This window comes from Danio rerio, chromosome 8 (assembly GCF_052040795.2).
Source record: "Danio rerio strain M-AB ecotype USA chromosome 8, GRCz13ab, whole genome shotgun sequence".
Taxonomy (NCBI): Eukaryota; Metazoa; Chordata; class Actinopteri; order Cypriniformes; family Danionidae; genus Danio; species Danio rerio.
This window is the reverse complement of record NC_141028.1, coordinates 27,256,955-27,274,261: the sequence shown is the minus strand read 5'-3', so window position 1 is coordinate 27,274,261 and position 17,307 is coordinate 27,256,955. Positions and strand designations below refer to the sequence as shown.

Below are 17,307 nucleotides of genomic sequence, written 5' to 3'. Positions count from 1 at the left end.
AAACTGGAGTACACATGTTGTAAACAGTAGTATACATGACTCATTCCAGAATTGTGAGTACATTTTAAGCATTTTCCATTTATTGTCCTTAAACTGGAGTTATATACAACAAAAGTTTAAGCATATCTGCTATAATGTAAACAGAAGCCGTTATTAATGTAGAGTAATGTATTGCAAAATGCTTAAATGCAATAGGGAACATTTGATTCTATTACTAATTGTTGTTTAAATTATTGTTAAACCACTAACAAAGCTGACAAAAACAATGTTGACAGAGTTTTCCATCATGTTGTGCTTTAGCTCACAATGCTCAAACAGATACTACAGTACATGACATGTGTAAAACAGACTTTGATGTGTTTTCAGCACATTGTTTTTAAAAAGAGAAAGAGTCAAGTATCACACTGTAATATCACAATAAAAGAGTTGACAAATAATAGAACTACTTGTAGTGTATTATAATTTTTTTTAACAAATGACTTAAAGAAAAATAAATTATATTTATCAATGCCTAGTTTTCCCATAGTGGAAGTGAAGCAAGTCACTTGGAGCAAGTCACATCCTTTTTATGCAGTTCTTTAAAGACATTGAAAGTGCTATGCATTTTAATAATAACGAGGTTTGAATAGAATTGACTAGAACATAGGAGCAGACCTTTAAAAAGCAGACTTTTTAAAACTGAAATTACAAATAACAGAAAATAGAAAATAGATGTTTTATGCATATGTTTATTTAACTGATAAATAAAAAAACTATAAACTTAATTTCTTTATAATTGAGGCTAGATGTATAATTCTAAAGGCAGCGACAATTACACATAGGTACAGTGAATGTCTTTAAGATAATATTTTCAATACAAACACTTTCAATTTACTAGAATGTTTATGTTAAGCTGCTTTGACACAATCTACATTGTAAAAGTGTTAAATAAATAAACATCATTTCAAGTGAACATATTGTATGTCCCTAAATACACATACAAACATTGTTTTTAAAGAAAACAAGTTTAATAATAAAAGTTTTTGTTTTTGAAAAATAATGGAAGGTTTAACATTATATTTATAGACATCGTTCTTCTTTATAATAAAGTAGTCTATATGTAGTGCACTGTGTCCAACAGAAGAGATATTAATTGGGTTTCTATTTCTCATAGGTATAGAAATTGTAATAAATGTATAATAACTGCACTCGAATCAGATATCAGTATCTATATCGGCCGATACACTGAAATTTTGGTATCGGATTGGTTCTAAAAAACATTGTATCAGTGCATCCCTAATATAAATATCAAATTTCTATGTTCAAATACATTTTAAAAAAATATATATTTTATTAATATACAGTATACACTGCAATAAATATTCAAATTTTAAATGTAAAATACAGTATAAATGCTGTTAAAATATGTTAGTTAGTTAAAGTTTCTTTACTGAAAAAGCTGGAAAATAACAAGCCAAAACAAAAAAATATATATATAATTTTACAGTAAAATACTGTTAAAACATACTAATAAATTTTGAGATAATAATTAATTCAGAAGTAATTAAAAACAAAAACTTTAAACGCACATTCAGTCATTTATTTTCTTTTCGCCTTAATCCCTTCATTAATCTGGGGTTGCCACAGTGCAATGAACCGCCAACTTATCCAGCATATGTTTTACGCAGTGGATGCCCTTCCAGCTGCAACCCATCTCTGGGAAACACCTATACAGTACACTCTCACATTCACACACATACACACTACAGACAATTTAGCTTACCCAATTCACTTACAGCGCATGTCTTTGGACTTGTGGGGGAAACCGAAGCACCCGGAGGAAACCCATGTGAATACGGGGTGAACATGGAAACTCCACACAGTAATGCCAACTGACCCAGCCGAGGCTTGAACCTGCAACCTACTTGCTGTGAGGCGACAGCTGTGAGTTCAAACTGTGTTTCTCAATACAGTTACATTCAATGACTCCAGGCACCTTTAATCTACTGTACACACTAGTATTTTACTTCAGACTGAGCAAACAACTTGTACTATAGTGGCTGTCAATATATCTTAATAGTACACATATTAGTAGCAGTGTAAAGCTGGATTTATAAGTTTAAACTGTAATTTCTTTCTTGTAAAAAAGTACTTTTTAAAATCTAATATTTATGTTTACATTTGTATTTTATTATTATGGCTGCAAGGTTTTTAAATTCTACACTGTAGTACTAAATACCACATCAATTCAAAACAAACTAGACTGTAAATTAAATGTGCACAGTGCATCATAAAGCCAGAAGGGGAGACTGATACATCCACTGGCTTGTGTATAATCTTCTCATGGCTGTTATTTTGGGAGTTCAGTGCTTGTTACATAACCAGCATCCCCTTCATACACAGGATCAGCAGAAAAGCACTGAAAAGCGAACTGAGCATCTGACCTCATCTGAGTACGACTGAGGCTTCAACCGCAGTATTGCACAACTGCAAAAACCCAGCTAATGGAGATATTGATTGTGATGGTAAACAAACAGTCTAGAAAGAGGCTTTATAAATGTCATGTATTTATGAATGGGAGAAGCGAATGATCAGTGTAGTGAGATATGAAGCTGAAAGATAAGAATGACCAACAGCCCCGTGACACATGAGATCAGGTCAAAGACCAGACCATTGATCAAAAAGCTGGCTTAAATTACTTTTAGAAATCACTTGCTAATTCAAATCATCTTGAATAAAATGCTTTATTATCATTTGCACAACTTTACCCAGGTGGTCAGTCATAGTTTACTCCAAAAATCTACATATGCAGGTAATTTATTCACCCTCATCTCAAACAACATGTACAGTAGATGTCTTTTAGTTTAGTAGAATATTACAGAAAAAATGACATTTGATGTTTTAGTTCAAACTACTTCATTAAAATGATCTGAAACAACACAATTCTTCATTTTTTTGCGACAACTTAATTGTTTCATGTTCAATCCATGTAAATTTGTAAAAAACTAATACCAAAACTAAATTCCTTCATGTTGTCCCACAACAAACTGCTTGTGTAGAACCCCAGCATTTTTACAGTGAATGTGAGAGTCAATGGCTAAAAGCACTTTAGGTGTCAAAACCAAAACATATACGAGCAAAACTAAATTATTACCCGTTCCTATGTTGTGAAATATTGGTAATAATGTTGTAAATACTATTTATTTTGCACAGATAGATTATTTTGCTTTATAAGATCAAAACGAGCTACTGATTATTGATACTAATAACAAAACTTGAAAAAAACAAAACTTGAAAAAAAAAAACATTACATTAAAAAAAAGAATTATTGTCATATATCTAAAATATGCACAGTACTCTGTCCTGGCTAAAAGTCCAAGATCACCAGTGAACTACACATAAACGGGGAGTAATCTCCCATTAAAGCAATGTTACAGTAAAAAAATATGAATAAACCATAATGAAAGCAGTGACTGCTGCTGCTTACAAAAGAATATGTGTATTTTTTTTCCAACCTTGAGCTCTTGAAAGCAGCAGGACTGTGTGTGCACGATCATCGCTTTTTGTCCAGTCTATTTCAAAGAAAACCAATCGCACTAGTTGCACTATGCTTCCTCTAGGCATGGTTGCTTGGCGCAAGTTAACGGGAGCGTGCGCGCTTTTTAACAGTTGTGCGCATCACATCAGCTGTTAGTGAGTGATCATGCTCTCATTCTGTATTGATTCACCATTCTTTTGCTCGCGCGCGAACACAGTTGTTTTTGTCAGTCGTGCTGCTTCTCAATTCTAAGATCACATTTGAACGAATATTGGGCCATGCTTATTGTCGAACCCTGCTTTTAAGAAAACTACAATTTTAAAATGATTTCCAACCAGCCAAAGTGGCTAGTGGAGGAGTCTGTCTAACCCGCCAGAGCTGAAATCTACCCGCATCTGGCGAGTTGTTAATGTAAAGCCCTGGTTAGGGGTGATGTAAACAGTGTAATTACAAATGTTAATAAAATGCAAATAGTTTAAATGTAATAACCATACACTAACATATATGTACAGTGGGTGACACTTCAAAAGGACCATTAACATGACGTGTGGTGCCGTCACAGCACTAAGGGATTAAGAACATGTTTTTAGGTGTAAAATCAGTTTGCTGCTATATGCCGAATGGACAGAAATACACAGTAGCTGTAAATACTCTGCTACTTGTAAATGAAGATTAAAAATAAAACAAAGCATTAAAATTCCTTCATTAATCATTAAAAACTTGTTAACAAGCTTTAATATCACTGTAAAGTTGTTAAGTGCAATGAGGATTCATTTGGGAAATTAAAATTAAAGAGATACAAACATACATGCTTTCATACACAAATAAATAAACAAATAAATTAATAAATAAATAAAGTGTTTTAGCCTAAATATAGAGATTTGTACAGTGTTTGTTATTTTAAAGTGATAGGACTAAGATAGTCAATAAATAAGCTTTTTCATTTACATTTTCATGTACATTTTCATTGTTGATTATATTTTACTTTCTCATTTTATGTCTTAATTATTGTACATAATAATAAATGTTTGATTATATAGGCCTAAATAATTAATTATTTAAAGACATTGCCAAAACAAATAGGCATCAATGAAGTAATTATTGTCACCTAATATAAAACTTGACCATATATACTGTACATTATTTATATACATCTGCATATCTCACATGAGACTTTTACTATTACTATGTAATTTTTAACTGTATAATTAATTACAAAAACAACATATTAGAATGATTTCTGCAGCAATATGCGACACTGAAGACACTGAAAGTTCAGCATTAAACCATAGGAACAATTTATATATATAAATATACTAAAGAAAAAAAAGTACATGTTTGCTAGAACATTACTTTTAAAAAAAAATACAGATTTGTAACAATTTTTTTCAAAACTTCCGCCATTATAAAATACTACTCTCTGGTTTGCTGAGAAAGTACACAAAAATGTTGTATAATGTTTATTTTTTGATCTCAAAAATCATTGGACCTGCTAAATCCTGGAGTAACTAAAAATCAGATGTTCTAAATTGTAATAGCAGCATATTTTACTGTGCTTTTGATCAAATAAATGAAACCTGATTCAGCATTGTTTCAACAACATTTAAAAACATATTTCGTCCTCAGGTGTTTAAGTGATTGTATACACATTTAATATTTCACATAACTTATAATTATTAAGTATTTCAGTATACAAGAACTAATTTTAGATCAATTACTGCCACAGATGTTCCATACACATAAAACATTGAGTGAAGTCTTACATAACCATGCCTAATATCTGATGTCTAAACTGATACGGTGACATATTTCATATGAACCCTGATCAAAACGGAGCCACGCTAAGGATGACGGTTACCAAACAGAGCCAGTTGCCGTCACCATGGGAACCTGATGCTGCATCCCTGTGTTCACTGAATACCTCACACGACCTAACAACAACCTGCATCTGTCAAGAGTAGAGACGCAGCCTCCATTTACAGCATAAAACTAAACACATATAACTTTAATGTGAAATCCCAGAGCCCAATGCACATGTTTAAAATCACTATGTAATCATGTTTTTAATGGAATATTGCATTGTTTATTATAAAGGATATATCTGTGTATTATTATTAGTAATACAATGATTTATAATTGAATATTACAGCTACAAGATTGAGAAAACCTGTCAATCACGAGATAAATCAATAGCAAACAAAAAAAACATTCAAACAATGGATAAAATTCAGTCCAGTTTTGCATTTATCTTCTTCAAGAAAACGCTTTACTCAAATACATATTGTATCTTCCACTTCATCACATTAGATTAATGACCTACAGTCTGTACAGTTTTGCACAATTTTTCATGTTTTGGACAACGTAAAAACTTTGTACAGCATTTCGATACAAATGAGATTGGCCACCAAAATATAATATAGTTGTTTTTGCAATAGCAGATCAGATTCTGAAAAAATCTGTACTAGTAAACAGATTATTATATTTCAATAACCTAGTAACTTTACAGCTGTACACTGTATTTATACACAAAATATTCCAATCCTCTGTACATTATCTTTCTATCCTTCTTTATAAATTTACAGCACAAAATGGCTGTGAATGTGTTTATTTGCAACCCATGCTTCTGAATCTGAGGACAAATCAAAACAAAAAATCAAGTTAGGTCAAAAGTAATCTAAAAGTAATCCAAGATCCAAAATACAGTAACTTGGGTCAAATGTAATCTAAAAGTAATCCAAGATCCAAAATACAGTAACTTAGGTCAAGTGTAATCTAAAAGTAATCCAAGATCCAAAAAATACAGTAACTTAAGGTCAAATGTAATCTAAAAGTGATCCAAGATCTTAAATACAGTGTAAGGTCAAATGTAATTTAAAAGTAGTCCAAGATAAAAAAAAAATAGTTGAGTCAGATCAAAGTAATCTAAAAGTGATCCAAAATCCAAAATACAGTAACTTGGGTCAAATGTAATCTAAAAGTAATCCAAGATCCAAAATACAGTAACTTGGATCAAATGTAATCTAAAAGTAATCCTAGATCCAAAATACAGTAACTTAGGTCAAGTGTAATCTAAAAGTAATCCAAGATCCAAAATACAGTAACTTAAGGTCAAATGTAATCTAAAAGTGATCCAAGATCTAAAATACAGTGTTAGGTCAAATGTAATTTAAAAGTAATCCAAGATCCAAAAAAATAGTTGAGTCAGATCAAAAGTAATCTAAAAGTGATCCAAAATCCAAAATACAGTAACTTGGGTCAAATGTAATCTAAAAGTAATCCAAGATCCAAAATACAGTAACTTAGGTCAAATGTAATCTAAAAGTAATCCAAGATCCAAAATACAGTAACTTAGGTCAAATGTAATCTAAAAGTAATCCAAGATCCAAAATACAGTAACTTAGGTCAAGTGTAATCTAAAAGTAATCCAAGATCCAAAATACAGTAACTTAGGTCAAATGTAATTTAAAAGTAATCCAAGATCCAAAATACAGTAACTTAGGTCAAATGTAATCTAAAAGTAATCCAAGATCCAAAATACAGTAATTTAAGGTCAAATGTAATCTAAAAGTAATCCAAGATTTAAAAAATAGTCGAGTTAGGTCAAATGTAATATAAAAGTAATTCAAGTTTCAAAAAATACAGTACTCGAGTTAGGTCAAATGTAATCTAAAAGTGATCCAAGATCCAAAATACAGTGTTAGGTCAAATGCAATTTAAAAGTAATCCAAGATCCAAAATACAGTCAAGTTAGGTCAAAAGTAATCTAAAAGCAATCCAAGATCCAAAATACAGTAACTTAGTTAAAATGTAATCTAAAAATAATCCAAGATCCAAAATACAGTCACTTAGTTCAAATGTAATCTAAAAATAACCCAAGATCCAAAAAATAGTCGAGTTAGATCAAATGTAATCTCAAAGTAATCCAAGGTCCAAAAAATAGTTGAGTTAGGTCAAATGTAATCTCAAAGTAATCCAAGACTAGTCACAACACACTAAAAATATGTAGTCTTATAGTATAATTGAGCAATTACAGCTTTGTGGATGTGACATTTGTAAAAATTCTAAACAGGTTCACAGAGAAAATATATTTTAACATTATATTGAAACATCTGTTTATTTTTTTAAACAACTAACCACAAAGTAATGGGATCAGAAAAATATCAATCTGTAAACATGTTTTTGATATTAAATGAGGAAAATAAACATGCGTTATGGATGTGACCAAAAAAGTTAGCAAGTTTGTATACTTTGCATAAATTCTGTGAATTGAACTGCACAACCCAAAAGAAACAATGCTAATCAAAATGATAAGAGTCGGCTCTCTATAGAACAAACATGATTGATTTTATTTTATTTTACATTTTTGAGTCTTTGACACATACAGCATCTTAATGTGAATTTCCCAGTAGGATTTAACCCGAGGCCTCATAACCTCTTTTACTTTGAGCAGACACATTCTATAACCTCATATAAACAAACCACATCCTTCAATAGAACTCTCTTAACCATCCACTTAATCTATCATCTGTAAAACAGAGCTACACAATGATGACCACAACACCTTCAAAACAGAGGACAATCAATACAACACACACACACACACACACACACATCATCATCATCTTTCAGCCACACGCACACACAAGTCCATGACTCCCAAGGGACAAACATGAGCTGACAGCAGCAACACAGCTGAAGGCTGGATGGAGACAAACACGGGACAAAAAGAAAGCCATGAACGTCCCAGATGAAAGAATAAGAGCAAACTAGTGCAGGTCACAGAGAGAAGAAAACATAAGAACAGATAGAGCACAAAGCTACACTTTCTCACTCAACAGTCAAAACATGTCATTCATTCATTTGCTTGGGATTGAATCTGTCCAACATACATACATACATACATACAGTAAACACAGCTGATGGAGCCGGAGCATCCAGTCTCCCCTCCCTCCTCTTCCTGGTTCCTGCCAGCTGTCTGGGCTGCCCACTGTCACCCCCCTCTCATTTAAATATCCCTGACACATGGCTGGACTGTACCACCTGGTCTGCAGTGACAGGGGGAGTTTAGAAACATCACTGCTGTCTCATAATAGACTGGAATAAAACAGTGTCTCTCTAAACCCCCCTGTCCTTCACCCGGTGATGCGTTTGCTCGACTGCAGTGTATGCGAAAATGCTGGAGGATGTTTTGAGAAAGGGATATAGAGAAAGAGAGACTCCCTCAGAAGCTGAAATGGAGGTCAGAGCGGTAGAAACTAGACTGGCCCGTTTAAACAGTCATCAAGATAGTGGGTTTATCAATGCTTGCTCACCAAATCATCTGTGTCAAATATTGATCTCAGCTTTTGGTGTAGAAATAGAGTGGTTTTTGTTGGTATGGAGGGAGTGTGAATAATCGTGTTGTCGTGTTCAGAGGTGTTTTTGATCATGTTTAATCAAAGGGAACAATAGCATCCCTGAATCCGGCTTCTCTTTTGGAGGACACCGGTTTTGATGAAGACATCAGAGAAACAAAGATCACACTGATGAGGCTTTTGTAAGGCTCTGGAAATCTACTGCTTTCATTTGTTCATGTGATTGAAGGCCTTTGTTTAGGTGGGGGATGTGAATAAAGTAAAATTTATTTTTTTTATGAATAAATAAACATAAATTGCTTAAATTAATTGTGAATAATTTTACAACAGTTTCAGTGAATGAATTAATATTAATGAATATGCATTAATGAATGCAAAAAATGCATAACATATGTTCATAAAATTAACATTAATAAATGTAATAAAATTATATGCTAGTTTCTAGGATGTAATGCCGTGCTCAATTAATTTAAAGCATTTTTTAAATATTTAATTCATTCATAAAAATTTTATTCAATTATACATATGATCATTTCTTACTCCACTACTGATTTATTGAATTAAATCAAATTTGTATTAACTTTATGTTGGAATCACTTTCATTCATTCATTTTCCTTCGGGAAACAGGAGCACCCGGAGGAAACCCATGTGAACTCTGGGAGAACATGCAAACTCCACAAAGAAATGCGAACTGACCAGCCAGGAGCAGGACTCGAACCAGCGACCTTCTTGCTGTGAGGCAACAATGATATCTACTTAACAACTAATTTAAAATCTTGAAATACATCCAGAGTTTCCACTATGTAACTATTTTATTATTAGTTTTTTATAATGTATATTTGTTGTTTTAATTAGTTTAGTTTTCTGTTTTAATTCAAACTAAATGAGAAATACATTAATGTCAACTGAGAGGAACTTGTTTATTACAGTTAACATTTATTCTATACCAAGTTAAAGGTTTTGGTTTACTATGATATCACTTTTGTATTAGTTATTGTATACATGACTATATTATATTCTATATTTAGTTAATTTAGTTTTAATTAAAAATAAATGAAAATTACAAATATTTTCTTAAAACCATCTTAAATTAATTGTTTATATTTACGTATTATTTTACATAAATGGTTAGGGTTTTAGTTTTAATTAATAAACTCAAATAACCCTGAATACAGTAAATGAATTTTACATGATGAACATGAAGTATATTTGGTAAGCAAAATGACTCGCTGGTTCCCCCTAATGGACACCGGCTAAACTGTTTATTTATATTTGACGACCGCGGCAAAAGCTACTGCCAACCCACTGTCATAAACTTACTATGCTTAAAATATATAAACAAAACTCAGGTACCAACGCACCAAATAAGACTCTAACTAACCTATAGTCAAAACAAAAGGGTGTTTAAAAAATCTACAATGCCCCTACCTCATGGGTGAAGTGCCTGTGAATCTTGAAACGTAACTAGCTGATGGACTTGAAGTAAACAACTCTAAATAGCAGCAAAATGGTGGCTGAGAGGAAGGCAGTCAAAGGGCTTTTTTACAGAAACCTTCCTCTCCCTCAAACCACACTGAAGGCTAAGGAGGCACAACAGGCGTCAAAGTTCAACCAATAATATTTCAAACCTACAGATAGATAGAAAGCTGGAGGCTGAGATATGAACTTTGACCAAGTTCATTCAAAATAAACAGCACAAATGAACAAAAAACGTGTTTTGCCAGCTGACATGTTCCTATTTAACAATAGTTTAAAGGGGTAGTTCACCATTTACTCACCCTTAAGTGATTTTAACACTTTTTGAGTTAACACACGCAAAATATATTTTGAAGAACGTTAAAAAACAAATTACTCTTAACTTCCATACTTGATAGTTGGAAAAACTAATAGAAATGAAGAGATACAGATTTTAGAGTCCAACCTTTTTCATAATAACTTTTTTGTGTGTTAAAAATAAGAAACTCATAAAGGGTTAAAGAAATGTAAAGGATGAGTCAACAATGACAGAATTGTTTCATTTTTGGGTGAACAATACCTTTAATAATAATTCTTATAAAAACAACACATTTCTCAAAGGTCAATCTAGACGATCTTGTCCATCTTTTATGTTAAGAAGGAAAAGGTTATTAAACTAGCATGATGTAACACAGACAGGGTCCCGAATGACACATCTGCTCTGTGTACAGTCAAGTGACTCATGAAAACACTTGTCAGGTAGAGGCTATAAATGCAATCAAAACAAACAGCTATGATTATACAGTACATTGCCTGACTGCTGGGGAGTTCAATTGAAAGTGCTTGTTATTAGAGGTCTGTAAAATGGAGAGAAACCTGTTTGTTTTATTTTTCTATATAGGGGAATTTATAATTACTTTGTTATAGGAACTGAGCGGTACCTCGGTTATTATCCATGGCATTCAATAAAATCAACAACTGGAGGATGAGGACCTTGTGCTTGAAACTGTGTTTTTATTATGTGTTGTGTGTTGTGGTGTAATGGAGATGAAACGTAGACTTACAGTATAAATCCTGCAACTGAAAGACCAAAAAGAAGGGCTGAGAAATTGAATCGAGGGCACAATGTTACAGAAAAAGACATTCAGAAAAGAAACAGGCAGACAGAACAATGGCAAGATGGCAATAAACCTTGATGCCACAAGCTGACGTGCTTGTGTGATGAAAAATGTTAACAAAATAAAGAGATATGGCATGCTACTGCATGAGATATGGCTTATGTAGGTGTAATGTCAGGTTTATAACTGTCAAAATCTATAATTTGTAGTGTAATTTATATTTCGTACTCCATGATGCTGTAATTAGAACGAAACATTCAAAAGAAAAGTGAAATAAAGAATAATTATTAATATAACATATTAATCAATATTTTAAATAATGACAAATTATTGTGCTTCTGTTGATACTAAACTTCATATACCATGAAAAACTGCACACAATTAATGAAATGTGGCAGATATACAAAATAAATAAATACTTTTACAATGCAATAAAACAAATTTAAAAATCCCTTAATATTTTTGGATTGTTTGCTATTATCAATATATATTATTGGAATTTTTAAAGTTTTTAAATATTTTTTTGAGATAAGTTTAAAGATTTTAAGTCTTGTTTTTCCAATCTTTAAAACAAGACAAAAATATCTTCAAATGTGATTTTCCCTTTAGTAATTTAAAGGGAAACTAGTTTTATTATACTTTTCTTTATTTTTTTATTTATTAATTTTTTTACATTTTTCAGAAAAAAAAAATTGTTGTAAGTCCTGTGAGCATTTAAGTAAAATTGCCTTATTGTATTTTTCTGTCTATTTTACATTTTTGTTAATAATATTGCTTCTGCTGCAGGCGATTCTTACATACATCTATGATACCATCGCTTATACATCTAGTTATTTGACTACAGCACTTCACTGCGAGCCAGCTTTTTAAACATCCAACGCGCTTTTATCAGTCTTTATTTAGTTTTAAATACTAATAAAAACAAAATGTGTGTTTTTTAATAGAAATTTACCATGTTAAGTTTCGTCCTTAAATTTCCTCATTAGCTCCTTGATTATGTTGACTGCTACAAATATCTTGGAATCTGGAATCCACTCTTTAAAGCAGCATTTGGTCATATTAAACAGTATTACCAATTTTGGATTATGGGGATTTAATTTACAGATCAGCTTAAAAAACTCCCCTTCACAAACTGGATGTTATTTACCATGCAGCAATTCCTTTTGTTACTGGTGCGCAATTTAATACTCATCATTGTCAACGGTATTCTTTATTGAATAGGCCTTCTTCTCAATCACGTCAACAAACTCATTGGTTTCTGTTCATTTACAAAACTCTTTTTGGCAATACTCCACTATATTTACAGAAAACATGTCAAAATCTGCACTTAAGTTGTTTTATTAACTTTTGTAAACCCAACGTTTGCACTTCATTTGGTCGCTCATCTTTTCAGTTTCCTGCTGCTGATGCTTGGAGTCTTCTGCATCAGACCCTAAAGCTCAACACTTTTATTCCACTATCATCCTTTAAAAATTCAAACAAGTTAATATTGTTTATGTTTAGTTTTTCCTTGTTTTTTATGTTATTATCTGCATTTGTGAAATTGTTATTGTGTCCCTGCTGCTTCATATCTGTTTTTTATGTTGCTTCTTGGCCAGGTCGTCATTGTAAATGAGAACTTGTTCTCAATTCAATAACCTGGTTAAATGAAGGTTATTATTTTATTTATTCATTCATTCATTTTCTTTTCGGCTTAGTCCTTTTATTAATCAGGCATTGAGACAGCGGAATGAATCGCAAACTTATCCAGCATATGTTTTACGCAGCGGAAGCCCTTCCAGCTGCAACCCATCTCTGGAAAAATTCATAAACACTCACTCACGCTCATACACTACAGAAAATTTTGGACTGTAGGGGAAACTGGAGCACCCAGAGAAAACCCACGCGAACGTAGAGAGAACATGCAAACTCCACACAGAAACGCCAACTGACCCAGCCGAGGCTCGAACCAGCTTCTTGCTGTGAGGTGACAGCACTACCAACTGCGCCACTGCATCGACCAGTAATTATTTTACATAATTAAATTGAATTTTAATTATGACTTAATTATAATTTATAATTAATGACAATTTAATTCCATCCAATACAATATGACTAAATATTGCACACTACTAAAAAGAACATATTTACAAGTCAACATCATCGGAAATATGTATGATATGGCACCCAACTGCACTGTAATATCATTCCTATATGCCATTAGATAAACCAATGGTCAGGCAAGTTTAGACTGCAAGAAAACAAATCCCAAACACATTCCTGAGTAGATCGGGATCATTAAACACACTGGACTGTGCCTGAAAGCTGTAATTTCTTTCATAGCAAGATGGACTATTTGCTGGTCCTCATGTTTACACTGTGGCCTCTGTTTTAAATCAAGCAGAATCTGTCAAAAATGAGCCACAGCGAAAGCGTACCGAGGCTTTGAGTAATCAGACACTTGATTGCGGCTGAAATGTGAGAGGAATTTTAAATATTGCATGTCTTAGAATCTGTAAAGACTATTTAAAGGGCTTTTCATTCAAAGCAGAGCACAGACTATAATATACTGCTGCAAGTGAGTGAGCAAGAGAATATTTCAATGAATGCTGCTGCATTTTCCTCAGAAAGATAGCAACAATATGCCACCTGCCAAGCCTCCATGCTTAGATAATTACTCCATCTCTGTGGTGAAGATGGTTTTTGGTGATATTTGCCGCCTCAGGCTGCTGAAATGATGCTGTCGCAGCAAGGCAAATCCATCTCAGCATTTATCTCTATCTGCTTTTGCGCTCAACCGAAAAATGCACACATTTTCAGGTTTTCACCAAAGTATCAGAGGCACAGCAAACTAACACATACATGCAACGCCTAACAGAATGTGTCGCTTCTAGCGCAGAATAAAAATCACAATTTTTCAGAAAAAAGAGAAAGAAAGAGGTGTGAAGTGTTTTTTTGGACCAGATCTTATGTAAGCCTTACGCAATGCTGGCCTGACCACAAACATTGTGTTGCACGCAGTTTATGGATGTGGTCTGGAGCAGACACAGTTTGATTTCTCTAGTCTGGCTTTCTTGCAATTGAATCAGAAACATCATCTGGATGAATCCTTTTATGAATTGAGAAACAGAGGTCTAAAAGCCCATCAGTGAAGTACTGCCAATTCAATTATAATCAAAACCTTCCGCTTTCTGCTCATCAGAGAAATATCAAAAACATATCCGGGAGCTATTATTTAGCTACAGAGAGAAAACATTATGTAAAGCATTAGATTTGAAGCCTGTAGATCCATGTAAGGGAGAGGGAAAGAGATGGGGAAAAAGGAGCACAGTGTTCTAAAAGCTGCAGCAGTTTGCTTTAAATCAACAGGTACAAAACTTTCTATTTTAAACAGATGCTGGATTACAGAAACTCTGCTGAACATATGGCACATAAAAGTCAAATGCAAGAAATAATTGACTTAAAATATTATAAAATACTGAATTTATAATCAAATACAAAGCTATGGAAAAAAAAATGGGAGAATGCTAGGAAATACCAGAGTTCTCTGGATGTACTGAGAATTATAAGATGTGTGTGTTTGAGTAAAATGTTAATATTTGTTTTCATCTGTAAAGATGTGGTAACATTTCATCCAAATTTCAAACATTGTCTCTTTTTTATGTTTGTTATATGACAATCAGTCAGAAAAAAAATGTTTGAAAATCAAGGTTATTCAAAAATCTTTTTCTTAACTCTATGTTAAATTTAAAAATGGTATTGCGTAGTCTAAAAATAAACAGAAACATGAAAACAGGGAACCTTTTTTGTTATTTTGACTACTTCACATTTTAACGACATTTTTTATTTTACATTTAGAAGCAAATTTCATCAGTACTTTACAAAAACAACAAAGTCCAACTATACATTGTAAATTTACGTTAGGTTAATTGAGATGTTTAGGCGGTCTCTCAATTTTTCCTACATAAGCTGCACAGGTTATGACATGTATCATTTCTAACTCACATTTTATAAACCCATGTGTTTTTCTTACCTCCACTGGCTGTGTACTGCAGGCTTCCTCTCTTCCTGAAAGGGGATGTAGGTTTGCCTGAAGGCAGTTTAGAAGACATTTTGGCTTTAGATTCACCAGAGACCGACAAAACACTGGTTGGTCAAGGCACGGATTCCACAGCGGGGCAGAGAAAGGGGGGTTTCACTCGGTCCAGCTTTCTCTGCAGTAACTAAGATGTTCAGACGTTTGTGTTTGTGTGTAAATGAGAAATCCCGCTTCTTGGATGCTGCAGTATAGAAAGTGGCTCCTCCCTCAGCTCTCGGTGCCCACTCACACGCGGGCACACGCCGCCTGCATGCTGTCACTCCCCGCGGTTTCCATGGGAACTCGGAGCCACGGTGAGAGTACGGTGAGTATATGAACGGTGACTCTGTGTGTTGTGGTGATGGAAAGGAGATGCTCCTGGTAATGATGGACACAGGAGACGAGGGGGGAAACACGACGACGAGCCAAACAGACGCTGCTCGGTAGTTTATTCAGCCGGAAGAGATACACTGGAGGCTGCCTCCGTACCGTCGCGCCACTGTCTGTGATCGGTAACAGCTGGAACTGTAAACGTGAAATGGTAGAAACACACGTGTCAGAGATGCATACAAATAAAAACGGCTCCAGAAAAGTGACTACTGGTACAGGGGCCAATCTGAAATAGTCTACAGAATCGTCTAGGAAAAGGGAAGGATAAGGAGGGTCATAGAATCTGATTACAATTGACTGCAATAAAAGGAGCGTCAAGCAATGTTGGAATGGGGAATTTTAAATCTTCAGTTTATCAATTTCACACAATCCATTAACCTATAGTTTAACTTGGAAATGTAATAAAGTGCAATTTGAAAGAGGCAAACAGTTACATCTAGATTTCAGGTTTTGAAAAAGAGAAAGATTTCTAATGAGTTTTTTGCAATTAGCCTAATTATAGGCCTAGACTGTAAAACAATTTCTATGATCAATTAGTCATGACAGCATGTTTTAACTGATCGTAACATATTAAGTTAATCATGTTTTAACTTAATTTTGTAAGGTTTGCAATGCAAGCTGTTTTTAATCAGTTTAACATTAAGTTCAATGGACTCAAAAGGTAATTTGATTCAGCTTAAAAATTTAAGGCAACCAAGATTTTTTTTTACAGTGTAACTATTTATTCAGTGATATTATACAGAATTATTTGATTACCCATTAGCTGGAAAAAAAAAAAGAAAAGTGTGTTGACACATGCACTCCGGTGCTCATGGTATCCCAAGTTCGATTCCGCCTCGTGTTCCTCTGCCGATCCTTTCCCTTTATTTCTCAGAGATGGGTTGCAGCTGGAAGGGCATCCGCTGCATAAAAATGTGCTGGATAAGTTGGCGGTTCAATCCGCTGCGGCGACCCCAGATTAGTAAAGGGGCTAAGCCGACAGAAAATAAATGAATGAGTGCTGTCAATCGATTAAAATTTTTTTACAAATTTATCACACTTTTTTGAAAATTAATCGCGATTAATCATATTTAAAAAACTGAATCTTGTAATGTTGGCTATTCAAATGTAAAATTAATGTAAACGCAAGACAAAAACTATTTAAATTCAAAATATAATTGTAATTTGGTTTAACTTGTAAAACAGATTTCTTCTTGTAAACAACATACACACAATTAACCATTAAGATCCTGGCTTGACAGCCATATTTATTACAGAAAAAAAAAACACAGGCACGTTAGTGCCATTTGAATTTCAAAACAATCAATGCCAAAAAAGAAAAAAAAATTGATTTCCAAGTCGGATTCTAAATGGACTGCAAAAAAAAAAATGCCATAACACAGGCACTGCAGATATGGAAAATTATAATAACAATA

At 33.3% G+C, this 17,307-nt stretch overlaps 1 protein-coding gene across 17 annotated transcripts in view; it reads right to left on the bottom strand.

Moving 5' to 3' along the window:
• ampd2b (adenosine monophosphate deaminase 2b) overlaps positions 1–15,682 on the bottom strand; it is a 46,470-nt gene extending 30,788 nt beyond the window's left edge. For 6 of the 17 annotated variants that reach the window (XR_015497926.1, XR_015497927.1, XM_087264671.1 and 3 more), the window contains exon 1: positions 8,423–8,499. Coding sequence is in view for 6 of the 17 variants with exons in the window: in XM_087264665.1 (XP_087120791.1) it covers positions 8,415–8,541 (127 nt within the window). In the remaining 11 variants the exon portion in view is untranslated. Of the gene's footprint in view, positions 1–8,414; positions 8,557–15,457 lie in introns of those variants that run through there. The other 11 variants (XR_015497925.1, XM_087264667.1, XM_087264668.1 and 8 more) reach the window with 3 other exon arrangements.
• Positions 15,683–17,307: the final 1,625 nt, after the last annotated feature.